This window comes from Salpingoeca rosetta (genome assembly GCF_000188695.1).
Source record: "Salpingoeca rosetta unplaced genomic scaffold supercont1.15, whole genome shotgun sequence".
NCBI classification, from domain to species: Eukaryota; class Choanoflagellata; order Craspedida; family Salpingoecidae; genus Salpingoeca; species Salpingoeca rosetta.
In genome coordinates, this window is record NW_004754919.1 from 1,442,954 (window position 1) to 1,455,453 (window position 12,500).

Sequence of the window (12,500 nt, forward strand, 5' to 3'; positions counted from 1 at the left end):
CCGCCACCACCATCGTCACCACCACCATCGTCGTGGTCGTCGTGTGTGTGTTCGGCCTCTGCCCGAATATCCGCCATCATCCCCTGCACAATCTTTCTTCGCGCCTCATTCCTCGATGACGATGACGATGACGATGACGATGAAGATGATGAATCACCATGCTCCGTGCGTGTGCCCGTGGGTCGCAGGTTAGCCAGCTCTGTCGGGTGCATTTTCCCGCCGTACATGCGATGGAAGAGGCAGATGGACGCGTTCCAGTGCTCCATAATGCCAGCCAGTGCCAGGCGCTCAGAGACAACCGCTTTCGCCGCATCCAAGTCTGCAAGGAAGAAGAATGAGCATACAATGTGGTGGGTGAGCTGGGTTTCCTTTGACAGAGAAAACATATGCACCCAGGTTCGTGATGTTGATGATGCAATGACACACAAAGACAAACATACACACAGAGAGAGAGATTGACACACCCATGGGTGTTCACACCATAGCATTGCGACATGCATCAAAGCACAGCAAAGCACAACAAAGCACAACAAAGCACAGCAAGCACTACATGCAAGGAGAAAATACATGCGTGCAAACACGCGCAAGTGCACACCTGCTGGGGTGAGCGGGGCTGGGGTGGTGCAGGTGTAGCCAAGCAGCATCTTGGTTTGACAGCTGGCTACGCCAGGAAAGTTTGCAAACGCTTCGACCGTGTGCGTCACCTCCAGCATGCGTTGCCGGTCAATTCTGGGAGGCGAAACAGGAGCACAGGGTCAGAGGCACAAGAAGCAGATGTGGGTGTCATCATCATTTCACATGTTGGCACAACAATACAGAAGCTGGCAGGGAGAGAAGCCTACTAGATGCAACCAATCAATCTCAGGGGAAGGGGAATATTGTGCTTGCATGCAAGCACATTGTTTTTTCTTTGCACACTGGGCATATCCATCCGTTCGCACGAGAGCATTTGCCACGGACCTGTTCATTCCAAAGCTGTGCTTGTGGTAGTTGAATGCGCTGAGGACGCGTCGCCGCGGGTCGCGGAAAATGGCCAGGATGGAGCCCGACCGCTCCCGTGCACGTGCTGGAGACAGCGGCGTGTGCCCGGGAATAGGGCCTGAAAAAAGGTGTAAAAGCGTGGCATGAATGCGTGTTCACACACGTGTTCATGAGTGAGTTGGAGGGGAGGGGGTTGTGATCTAGCGTGAAGCGTGCATGAGTGAAATGATTACATCATCTCAATGTTTGATCGTCCCGCCTCCGACTAATACAATTCCCTTCCTCCTTCTTCCAAAGCTTCTCACCTTTCCACATCTCCCTCCGGCTGCCTTTTCCCTCTTGGCCCCCGCATCCCTGCCCTTCTTCTCCTCCTCCTCCTCCCCCTCCTGCACCTGCTCACCGAGACGATCAGCGGCACAGTGCTTCTCACGGAACGGCAGGCGCAGCACTGTCCCCTTCTTGCGTGTGCGCATCAGACTGTGTGTTGGAGCAGGGTGTGTTGAAGTTGATGAGGTGAGGTGAAAGCCACGGACAAGAAACTAGCTGGTGCATGCAGGCAAGCAGAACAAACGTGGTCAAGGGGGGACGCAGGGCAGGGCACGACCAAGCAGACACAGAGCCAAAATTTCATTCTAAAGTTCACAACAAAGAGGCATAAACACACTCACAACCACACAAGCGCAGAGGCATTCCACGCACCCGTCGTGTGGGGCCCAGAGGGTGAAGCATCCCTTGCATGGCTCGTAGCAATACTGGCAGGTGCTGTTCATGTAAGCAGGGAGGCCAGGGTCCTTCAAATCATCAAAGACGCGCGCTGTCTCCACATCCCGACACCCGTAGTGGTACATTGTGTTTGTCAAGCTGGACCCACACCTGATTGGGGGTCAGGGTAAAGAACGAGGTGTAAGTCGATCAGGAGAAGCAAAAAAAGGATGAGGAAGAAGAGAAGAGCCAAAGGATGGGGACGCACAAAATGATTCACGCACATACGCACACACATACACACATATATACGCAAGCTCTCTCTATCTCTATCTCTCTCTCTCTATCTGTCTATCTATCTATCGATCTATCTGTCTCTCTCTCTATCTATCTATCTCTCTCTCTCGCACACACTCGCATACTTTGGAAAGTGGAGCCAGTTGACGTGGTGCAGTGCACGTGGTTTGGGTACGACCGCGTCGGGAATGGTGCGGCAACTCTGCTCAAAGAGCGGGTCAATAAAGTCACGGACGGAGTCGCCGTCTGTGGTCTTGAGCCAACGGAACTCCACGTCGCCACCGCTGTGGTCTGTGTCTTCGCCGGGGACAACGCAGAAGCAGTCGCGGCACTCAAACGGAAACCCTTGCGTTGCACCAGTGTAAGATATCGGCAGGTTGTCGTCGTGTCCTGCACCAATACAGCAAAAGCGCAGAGAGCACGAGAAGATGAGAGCATGAACGCATGGGAGCATGAGCGGAACAAGCAATGGCGTGGCAGCACAAGACGTGCACATGCATGCATGCATGCACGGAACGAAGACAGTGCTGTGTTTGAAGTCATGTATAGGCGCCACGTTCAAAATAGGGGACAAGACAAGCAAGCCGGCTGGCGAGCGGATGCTCACGGGCAGCGAGGCAACGAGCAGAGCCATTTGTTCTCATGTTGTTGTGCTCCGTGCGTGTGCTGTTCAACAACGCCACAACACAAGCCTACAAACACGCAACATACCTGTGGTACATTGACTGCCAGTGCACCTCAAGCCGCGTGCGCAGGCACAGTGACTTGCACGGTGGTGTGCCGAATAGACGAAATACGAGTTTGGTGGGCATGGTCGTGCCTCTGTCATTACCGTTGACAACAGCAAGCTGAACGAGATCAGCACAGCCAAGGACATCGATTTAACCCCTCCTGCAGCACTCGTAGCAGCGCCGCGGCTTTGCTGCCCTTGTATCCTTCTCCGCATCGCTTCCGCCTGGGTCATCGACAACGCCAACCAAGACGAGCCAAGCCAAGCGAGGCTGTGGTGCGGCCTCACAACACAATCAATGCCGTCTGCTTCCTCCTGCTTCAGCCAGCAGAGCTTCTTCAGCTTCTTTGTTGAAAGTCCTTGCAGGCATTGAGGAAGTTGTGGCGATCTGCGAATGTGACTGTGAATTTTCTTTCGCGGTCGGAACGTGCGCACGTCCGCTGTTTCTTCTTGCTGTTGTGTGTGTGATTTGACAGTGACGACCGCACTGTTCCGAGCAACCTCCAACTCCGACCTGTCTGTGGTTGGTGTTGCTTGTCGGGTCACTTTGTGGGCTGGACCTCTTGTTTGTCTTGAACGACGACAGCGATTGTGGGCGCTGGAGTTGGTTGGTTTGTCTGTTGGCAAAGCCGCCTTTCGCCTGCGTGCGAGCATCAAACAGCACACCATGCACATCAAGAACAGGTACCGCACACGCAAGGATTTCCTCGCCCTCAGCGATCGGTTTCCCCAGCTCAAGCAGTACTTTGTCACTCGCAACCGTGGCAAGAAATGTTTTGACTTCTCGGTGCGTGTGTGTGTGTGTGTGTGTGTGTGTGTGTGTGTGTGTGTGTGTGTGTGTGTGTGTGTGTGTGTGTGTGTGTGTGTGTGTGTGTGTGTGTGTGCGTGTGTGTGTGCGTGTGGGTGGGTGGGTCGGTCTGCATGCGCGTTCTTGCGCGTATGTGTGTGGGTGGGTGGGTGTACGTACACTTGTGTCGCAGCACGTCACATCCGCGCTGTCTCTGTGCTCGAGTCTCCCTCACCACACCCTTTCTTTCCCTCGGCTGCACTGACACCATTCCTTATTGCTTGTACTACGTGCAGAATCCAGATGGCGTGCGCGAACTGACCATCGCGCTGCTCAAGGATGACTTCGACCTGACTGTCGACCTGCCTCACGATCGCCTCGTACCGACGGTGAGGCCCGTGGCCACGCTTGCTTACAGCGCCCTGCTATACCCTTCGCTGCACTCAACCCCTGATCTTGATGTCTCACGCCCCTTTGTCCTTGCTCTGCGTCCTGGTTGTGCAACAGGTACCACAAAAGCTGAACTACATCCTGTGGATCGAAGATCTGCTCTTCACGCTCAAGAACGATTCACCCGTCGACACTGCTGGCATTGATATCGGTACGCTGCTTCCTCGCTTGTGTGTGTCTTGTGTGTTTGTTTGTGTGTATATGTGTATGTATGTGTGTGTGTATGTGTGTATGCATGTATGTGTGTGTGTTGTGTGTTTGTTTGTGTGTTGTGTGTGCGCACACTTTGTGTGCAAATCACAGCTCACGCCCGAAACACAATCGTACGCACGCGCACACACGCACACACACAGGCTGTGGCGCCTCATGTATTTATCCGCTTCTTGGCGTTCGCCGCAACCCTTCGTGGCGCTTCATTGCAACGGAGATTGACCAGCGCAGCTTCGAGGTGTGTTTTTGTTTTTTTCTTTATGAGTTTGTGAATGTGTGTGTGTGTGTGTGTTTGTGTGTGTGTGTGTATGTATGTGTGTGTGTGTGCGTGTGTGTGTGCGCGTGTGTGTATGTGTGTGTGTGTTCATTGTGGCTTGCGCTCGCCTGCACACACGGTAGATACACTCACCTTCTTGTGCGTTTGGCAGTTTGCGACCACCAACATCAAGCAGAGCGGGCTGCAGCGGCAGATCACGGCTGTGCTCAACACAGATGCCGGCAAGACGCTGTGCGGGGTGGTTGACGACGCGTTGGATGCTGTTCCTCAGGGTGCGCGCGTGTTCACCATGTGCAATCCGCCATTTTACGACATTGGCGTCACAGCAGCACCAGCACGCAAAGGTACAATTTGATGCGAACGCGTGCATTTGTGCGTGTGTGTGCGCGCGTGTGCGCGTGTGCATGCGGTGTGTGCGTGTGTGTGTGTTTGTGAATGTGTGTGTGTTTGTGAATGTGTGTGTGTGTGTGAATGTGTGTGTGTGTGTGTTTGTGTGTGCGTGTGCGTGTGTGTCTGTTTGCATCGAAACGCCTTTTCCACAACAATGCCCACACCCTCACCATCATATTCTTCTTCTTCTTCGCTGCTGCTGCTGCTGCTGCTGCTTGGTGTCACCAGCGAGCCGGCCACCGCCCCGAACAACGAGCACAGCGGCGTCGCACGAAAGCCAGACAGAGGTGACGCTGCAGGAGGAGGGACAAGACAGGCTTGCAGTGTCACTGTGGTGTGCTGGTGTGATACATGCCCTCGTGTACTTGCCTGAATGCTCACCTTTGTGCTGTGCGTGTGTGTGCATGCACGTGCACGTGTGCCTGCTTGCAGGGAGGCGAGGTTGGATTCGTGCGCAAGATCATTTCGGACAGCCAACTCCTCGGCACAAGGTGCAGTTGCATGGTCTCTTTGGTGTGCGTGTGTGCGTATGTGTGTGTGCGTGTGTGCGTATGTGTGTGTGTGTGTGTGTGTGCGTGTGCGTGTGTGTGTGTGCCATGCACATGCGCTGACGGAGCAACACCTAATCTCACACGTGAACTCAACCGTCACCATCGTGGGTTCACTTCACACCAGGGTATCGTGGTACACTGCGATGCTGGGGTGCAAGTCGTCCCTGCGCCCGCTGCTGGATATCATTGCCGCCACCGACGCCACATTTGTCACGCACGCCGTCTTCAAGCAGGTACGACTTGTGATGATGATGATGATGATGATGATGATGATGATGATGACATGAGTCGTGCCATGTGTCACCATTCTCATCTCCACCACTGCTTTCTCACTGCAACGTGCAACATCAGGGCCGTACGTTTCGATGGGGGCTGGCCTGGACGTTTCTTCCCCTCGCGGCCTTCAAGGACGACCCAACAGTCACCCAATGTGCGTTGTGCGCTGTGTGTTGCGTGTGTTTTCCTGTTGATGGCCCTCGCTTTTTCCTGTGTCACCCTTTACAGCAGCCCTCATCAACGCCACCCCCTTCTTGCTCTATCGCTGCAGTCCTTGAAGGGGCGGCCCCATATCCATATACCGTGGAGGGTGATGGCGGCGGCGGAGATGTGCGGAGAGGCGATGCCCGAACAGCAAAGCGACGACAACACGATCACCGTGATGGTGACGACGACGACGACAATGGTGATGATGGTGATGAAGACGGTGGTGATGGCGGGGAGAACAGGAAGAAGCGGGCAAAGGCTGTGCGGATTGCCAGGCCGGGCAGGACGACCCAATATGGGGCAGCGACCAACGGCCACGCGGTGTCATCGGGTGGCAGCGGCGCAGGGGATGGGCAGGCGCCGCGTGATAAAGGCACGACGGATAGGAGGGGGAAAGGGAGCAGAGGTAAGGGTGGGAACGATGACACAAGGGACAAGAAGAAGAAGAAGAAGAAGAAGCCGTTTCAGCTGACGGCCAGAGCAGAGGCAGCAACGGCTGTGGACGTATGCCGGCAACAGCTACAGGCCCTCGCTCCTTCTGTGACCATCATAGAACAGCCAACGAACTCAAAGGACCAAGGTGTGTGTGTGTGTGTGTGCGTGCGTGCGTGGTGGTGGTGGTGGTGGTGGGTGTGTGTGTGTGTGTGCGTGTGGTTGATGCATGTGTCGAGTACGTGAACATGTGTATGCTTCATCTACCCCCATGCTTGCCCGTTCCATCAATCCCTCACGTTGAAGCGTTGTGCTGCATCCACCGCTTCCCTCTTCCTTGCACCATGCAGCCGTGTTTGTTGGAAGCGCCAAGAGGAACACGTGGAATCCACAGGCAGTGGCGGCCACCGCCAAGCAAGATGGTGGTGATGCCGATGCTGATGCCGATGCTGATGCCGATGCTGATGGTGATGATAGCAGCCCGCTGTTCACCTTCAGGCTGCACGTTACTGCTGATGCTGCTGATGCTGCGACGAAGCCAGTAACCACGACCACAACCACAACAGGAACTACAAGCAACAATGCCACTCTCGCAAGCGAGGCCAGTCATAACTCGACTGCATCTCAAGCACAGCAACCAGCGTCATCGTCACCAACAGCAGCAGCACCCTCAAAAACACTGCTCACAATGCACTGCGACCAGGGCAAGAGACGCGACTGCCACGAGCTCCTGCTCTTCATCAAGGGGAAAGTGGAAGCGGGGAGGTGACTGTGTGTGTGTCTGTGTGTCTGTGTGTCTGTGTGTCTGTGTGTCTGTGTGTGTGTGTGTGTGTTGTGTGTGTGTGTGTCTGCGTGTGTCTGTGTGTCTGTGTGTGTGTGTGTGTGTGTTTGGCGAACAACAGCAGCAGACGGCTCCTCAACTAAACTGTCACTGACACTATAAACAGTAGTAACACATTTTGCCGCAACCAACAGCAGAGACAGACAGCCAACAAGATTATGTTCACGCTGGTGGAAGTTGGTCAGGCGATGGCAGGGCTGATCCTGCTCATTGGCCTGTACTTCTGCTTCTGGTTCCAATACCACATCGACGCGTTCATGTTCTTGCTCTTGTAAGGCCACAGCGACGTGTGTGTTGCTGTGTGCTTTGTGTATGTGTTGTGTGTTGTACGTTGTGTGTTGTGTGTTGTGTGTTGTGCGTTGTGTTGTGTTGTGTGTGCTGTGCGTTGGGATGAAAGAAAGTGGTTTGGCATGTGTTGTATGCAAGTTGAAGACTAGTTTGGTGCGTGAAGACGTGTGCGTGTTGACGCAGCTGCGTGCTCCTTGGTGTTGCTCCTATCGCTCGTCCTGACATCCCTTCATTCTGCGGTGCTTGTGCAGCTGCAAGGACAAGAAATGGACGTCGCTGCCTGATCCAGAGGAGCAGAAGCGCCTCGCGGGACCCACAGTCAGCGTCAAGACAAAGACGGTGCGTGCCGGGACAACAACGACAACGCAAACGCCCTGCACCTGAACTTCCTTGTGCAACGGCACTGGGCGCGCACACACAGCGTGACAAGCTGAAACACGCACACAAAGTGCTCTGTCCACATATAAAACGCACACGTACACGCACACACAGAGTGCTCTCGTACAACTCACATGACTCACGCCCACCCAACGTCTACCATGCTTTGGCTGTCGCCAGCTGTACTTTGTGCGCCATGGCGAGTCAACATGGAACGCCACATTCAACCGCAACAAGCTGTACTTCCTTCCTGGTCTCCTGTACGCGCTCGTGCGTGAGCTGTATCTCACCATCACAGCTGGCGACTCCTGGTTCTACGATGCACCGCTCTGGTAAGCCTGCCTGTTGCTGAAGGGATGTCTTGCCTTGCTTGGTCTTGCTTTTGACTTGCTTTGTGTACTCGTGGCACACGTGCGCCCACAAGAACGGCAACATCGACTCCACGTGCCGTCTTGGCCTCATGCACCAAGCAGGACAGGTATTCCTTCCCACGCGTTGTGTGTGTGTGTGTGTGTGTGTGCGTGTGTGTGTGTGTGTGCGTGTGTGTGTGTGTGCGTGTGTGTGTGTGTGTGTGTGTGTGTGTGTGTGTGTGTGTGTGTGTGTGTGTGTGTGTGTGTGTGTGTGTGTGTGTGTGTGTGTGTGTGTGTGTGGACACGTGTGTGTATGTGTGTGTGTGTGTGTACACATGTGTGTGTGAAGCAGTTAGGTGTCATACCATGCCATACTTTGCTCGTTATTTCCTGAGCCTTGCTTGCTGCTATTCTGGTGTGCACACTCCTTGACACACGAACACAACAGGGTTGCCGTCAGGATGATCGCACAGCACTTGACTTCCTCAAAAAGGTCAGCGCATCGCAATGTGTGTGAGCGTGTGTGTGCGTGTGTGTGTGTGTACTTGAAGTGCGCGCCCTGAGTGGTGATCTCCAGCTCATGAGAGTAGCTGCTGATTGCCCCTTGCCACATCTTCAAGCACAGTCAGCCGCACACGCACCCACTCACACATGTAAACATGTACAATTGCACACACGCACACATGTACAAATGCACACATGCACACATGCACAAATGTTCGCCCTCCTCTCCACTACCACCACCACCCCGCATAGGCTGCAGCAGCAGGACACGACATGGCGGAAACAGCGCTGTGCGTGCACTACTACCGCATGCGCCTCTTCCACAAGGTCCCATGCACGGCCGGTGGTGGTGGTGGTGCGATGATGAAGCGCGGCGTCGCTGGGACGACGTGGAGTGCACCACGTGGCGACTGCCGCATGTCTTGTCACGCACCAATGTCATCCTTGACTCATGAGGCACACATGTCTGCATACATGTGTGTGTGTGTGTGTGTGTGTGTGTGTGTGTGTGTGTGTGTGTGTGTATGTACGTCATGCCACGTCACATCACGTGCCTTTAGGCGGTGCAATGGGCGCGTCGTGTTGTGCAGCCACTGCTCGACTGCCCTGATCTACAGGCCATGATCGCTGCTCAGTCGCCCGATATCACAAAGGTGCTAGGGATATATATGTGTGTGTGTGTGTGTCGCTGACACTCACGCACTGACAGACACACACACACACACACACACACACACACACACACTCTCTCTCTCTCTCTCTCTCTCTCTCTCTCTCTCTCTCTCTCTCTCCCTCTCTCCCTCACACACTCACTCACTCATTCACACGTGTACGCGGGATGTTGTTCCTGTTTGTTGTGCAAACATCGCTCCCCTCAGGCCCAGGCCACGTGCTGCTGGCACCTCTCACGGTGTTGTGCGAACGGTACTGGTGTCCCGAGCAAAGACACAGCAGAGGCACAAAGGTAATGGGGAACATACACACACATATACCTTCACTTTCACACGTTCACACACACACACACGTTCACACACACACACGTTCACACACACACACACACACACCTTCTCACACACGCGCGCACCTTCACACACACACACACACACACACACACACACCACCACCACATCTGCGACAGGCTGTTCTCGCTTGCGCTGCGGATTGACGAGCAGACGGTGGCGGCGCTGGAGAAGACGGCAGTGCAGGCGGAGAGGCAGTCGTGATGGTCGTTGTCGTCGTGATGGTCGTGGTCGTGGCATGTGGGTTGCACGTGTTTGCTTTCTCGTCGCAACTGTAAACCATTCAGACAACAACTACAAGAAAAAGCTCTTGTTGGCAGCGGATATGGCCGGGCGAAGGCGGGGACGGGCGCTGGCGAGCCAACGCGTGCACATCACCTTTGATGATGACAGCGATGATGAAGAGAGCACAGCAACAAACCAGCACCAGCACCAGCAGCAGCGACGGGGGTCGGGCCAGACAAAGCCGTCCACGCTGAACACCAAGATTGACTTTGAAAGCTTCGATCCCTTTGCCAACAGCAACGGCGGTGGCGGCGACGCTGGTGGAAAGGGCGGAGAGAGCAAGGCGAGCCAGCGCTCAGGGTCTGCTGATGCCGGGGAGGCAGCGATTGCGCTTGCTTCGGGCTTGCCGCCACTCACCCCGTTCCAGAAACACGTGCGCAAGAAGTTGGATGAGTACTTGGAGGAGCACATCACCTTCGACGATGATGTCTGGGACACAGCAGCTGTCAAGGCCAAGGACACGAAGAAACACAAGAAGAACAAGAAGAACAAGAAGCACAAGGCCGCGGATGACCTCGACGACTGGCATGCACACACTGGACCCGCACTGCAAGGTGCGTGTGTGTGTGTGTGTGTCTGTGTGTCTGTGTGTGTGTGTGTGTGTGTATGGGTGGGTGTGTTCAACGCATTGCGTGCGCGCCTAACTTGTGTCTACTCGCCTTTGCATCAACCGCCCAGCATTCCTGTACTCGCCAGCCCTCGTCGCAAGAATACCACACCACACAGGTGCGTCACACACACACACACACACACACACACACACACACACACACACACACACACACACACACACACACACACACACACACACACACACACACACACACACACACACACACGCAGCGGCAGCTCGCCAACATGTACTCATGCTTTGCTTCGCTTGCTTGTGCTCCTGTAGTGACGGACAGGGCCTCATCGTCCATATCAGAGGGCAAACGCAAGGGCGGCAGTGGGGAGCACGCCGGCGACGCCACACGCAGCAGCAATAAGCAAGAGCACAAGACGAAGAAGGCTAAGAGGGAGGGCAAGAACCGAGGCACAGCAGCTGCAAAGAACAGCAAGAGCAAAGCAGAGGCAGAAGCAGAGGAGAAAGCACGCATCATGGAAGCAGCCATCAGCATGTCAGACCTCTTTGGCTGACTCATTTGTGTGTGTGTGTGTCTGTCTGTCTGTCTGTCTGTCTGTCTGTCTGTCTGTCTGTCTATCTGCGTGACTATCTTGTCAGCCTGTCGGTCAGGCTGTCTATCTTTGCATTGCGCGCACCATTGCATTGCATTGCACTTCAACGTGTGTGTCCCCGAGCAACTAGGACGGTTCAAACGAGCGAGTGGGAGCCATGGGTCAGACAGCTCCAGTAAACAACTCCAACATGGCACACCGCATGTGTGTGTGAGGGTGTGTGGGGCGTGAGCATGGGATCATACGAGGGCAGCGACAAGGTGGCCACCAGCACCATCGGTTACGGGAAGCACAGGATGCGGTACGAGGAGCAACTTCCGAGGTGCACGGGATGGGTGCACACCCCTTGGTTCACGTCATCTGCAGTAATGGTGATGGTGGCCGTGGTTGCACATCGTGGTATATCGTGGTGACAGAGGTGTGAGCAGGAGCAGGAGCGCGGGGCAGAGCGCAACAGCTGGCACTGTCATCCACATGCACGCAGCCAGGTCACCGCTCTCAATTCACCATATGCACCACATCATATCGAAGCGTAGGGCACCGCCCACGCAGCACCATCGCACACCAGACCTGGGGAGCAGTGTGCGTATTCCATCTTCAGGATCATGGTTGGAACGTTGGTCCCGCGCGGCACGCCCCACGTGCTGTAGTAGCCGTTGCCGCCGTCTGTCGCGTCGCGCAGGTACCTGGCACGCACGCACATGCGCATGTCGTGGTGTGGGGAACGGCGCGAAGCGGCCGCAATAGACGCAGTTGTCATTGTCGTTGTTGTCGTTGTTGTTGTTGTTGTTGTTGTTGTTGTTGTTGTTGTTGTTGTTGTTTGTGGTGGTGGTGGTGGTGGTGGTGGGATGATAGCCTGTGAGTAATGAATGACATGGCAACCGCATGCAAAGCTACGCCCGACAAGAACGACGAAATACATTCATCTGCACCAAACTCCACATGCGGCACGATCATCCACCCTCATCTTCCCTCCTCCCTCTCCCCTCTCGTGTCTCCGCTGTTTTCGGACCACGAGCGCACGGCGTCGTCCTCGGCCCCAAAGTGCTGACACGCAATGCCCGTCGCGCCCTGCCAGTACCACACACACACACACACACACACACACACACACACACACACACACACACACACACACACACACACACACACACACACACACACACACACACACACACACACACACACACACACACACACACGTGTTGATGATGAACCAGGAGGGAGCAGTGGCAAGAAGAGTGGCGGGGAGGGGTTCAATCCGGTGCAGTGCACTGCCATCGTCGCCACCATCATCAGCACGATGGCTGCAACCGCCTCCTCCACGACTACGACAACAATCGTCACCAGCACCACGACCACCACC

At 55.0% G+C, this 12,500-nt stretch overlaps 5 protein-coding genes across 5 annotated transcripts in view; 3 read left to right on the top strand and 2 right to left on the bottom strand.

The window, feature by feature from the left end:
* The window catches only part of PTSG_06102 (uncharacterized protein), a 3,472-nt gene extending 519 nt beyond the window's left edge, over window positions 1-2,953 (bottom strand). Inside the window, exons 1-7 of the mRNA XM_004992939.1 lie at window positions 2,692-2,953; window positions 2,106-2,370; window positions 1,681-1,854; window positions 1,382-1,458; window positions 961-1,099; window positions 596-729; window positions 1-319 (exon numbers count right to left, since the gene is read on the bottom strand). The exon at window positions 1-319 is cut by the window's left edge and continues 519 nt beyond it. Of these exons, the coding sequence (XP_004992996.1) occupies window positions 1-319; window positions 596-729; window positions 961-1,099; window positions 1,382-1,458; window positions 1,681-1,854; window positions 2,106-2,370; window positions 2,692-2,944 (1,361 nt within the window). The 5' untranslated portion in view covers window positions 2,945-2,953. The remainder of the gene's footprint in view (window positions 320-595; window positions 730-960; window positions 1,100-1,381; window positions 1,459-1,680; window positions 1,855-2,105; window positions 2,371-2,691) is intronic.
* A 164-nt stretch (window positions 2,954-3,117) lies between these two features.
* On the top strand, window positions 3,118-8,133 carry PTSG_06103 (uncharacterized protein; the record flags this gene model as incomplete). Its single annotated transcript, XM_004992940.1, has 14 exons — window positions 3,118-3,497; window positions 3,794-3,886; window positions 4,005-4,098; window positions 4,301-4,395; window positions 4,586-4,778; window positions 5,053-5,111; window positions 5,257-5,315; window positions 5,500-5,608; window positions 5,727-5,805; window positions 5,923-6,438; window positions 6,641-7,041; window positions 7,266-7,402; window positions 7,671-7,758; window positions 7,978-8,133. The coding sequence occupies exons 1-14, from the start codon at window positions 3,378-3,380 to the stop codon at window positions 8,131-8,133; spliced, it is 2,199 nt and encodes a 732-aa protein (XP_004992997.1). The 5' UTR covers window positions 3,118-3,377.
* A 58-nt stretch (window positions 8,134-8,191) lies between these two features.
* Window positions 8,192-9,962, top strand: PTSG_12395 (uncharacterized protein). Its single transcript, XM_004992941.1, has 6 exons — window positions 8,192-8,275; window positions 8,596-8,640; window positions 8,904-8,978; window positions 9,212-9,304; window positions 9,530-9,615; window positions 9,790-9,962. Exons 1-6 carry the CDS (start codon window positions 8,258-8,260, stop codon window positions 9,872-9,874), a joined length of 402 nt encoding a protein of 133 aa, XP_004992998.1. The 5' UTR covers window positions 8,192-8,257; the 3' UTR covers window positions 9,875-9,962.
* PTSG_12396 (uncharacterized protein) lies at window positions 9,943-11,137 on the top strand. Its single transcript, XM_004992942.1, has 3 exons — window positions 9,943-10,509; window positions 10,634-10,681; window positions 10,854-11,137. The coding sequence occupies exons 1-3, from the start codon at window positions 9,996-9,998 to the stop codon at window positions 11,093-11,095; spliced, it is 804 nt and encodes a 267-aa protein (XP_004992999.1). The 5' UTR covers window positions 9,943-9,995; the 3' UTR covers window positions 11,096-11,137.
* The window catches only part of PTSG_06106 (uncharacterized protein), a 1,971-nt gene continuing 601 nt past the window's right edge, over window positions 11,131-12,500 (bottom strand). Inside the window, exons 4-6 of the mRNA XM_004992943.1 lie at window positions 12,147-12,205; window positions 11,705-11,820; window positions 11,131-11,494 (exon numbers count right to left, since the gene is read on the bottom strand). Of these exons, the coding sequence (XP_004993000.1) occupies window positions 11,415-11,494; window positions 11,705-11,820; window positions 12,147-12,205 (255 nt within the window). The 3' untranslated portion in view covers window positions 11,131-11,414. The remainder of the gene's footprint in view (window positions 11,495-11,704; window positions 11,821-12,146; window positions 12,206-12,500) is intronic.

Coding starts and splice junctions, on each gene's coding strand:
- PTSG_12395 (XM_004992941.1), top strand. Junction 8,641..8,903: donor CACTTGACTTCCTCAAAAAG/GTCAGCGCATCG, acceptor CACCCCGCATAG/GCTGCAGCAGCAGGACACGA. Junction 9,616..9,789: donor GACACAGCAGAGGCACAAAG/GTAATGGGGAAC, acceptor CATCTGCGACAG/GCTGTTCTCGCTTGCGCTGC.
- PTSG_12396 (XM_004992942.1), top strand. CDS start 9,996: ATGGCCGGGCGAAGGCGGGGACGGGCGCTGGCGAGCCAACGCGTGCAC. Junction 10,510..10,633: donor CACTGGACCCGCACTGCAAG/GTGCGTGTGTGT, acceptor TCAACCGCCCAG/CATTCCTGTACTCGCCAGCC. Junction 10,682..10,853: donor AAGAATACCACACCACACAG/GTGCGTCACACA, acceptor GTGCTCCTGTAG/TGACGGACAGGGCCTCATCG.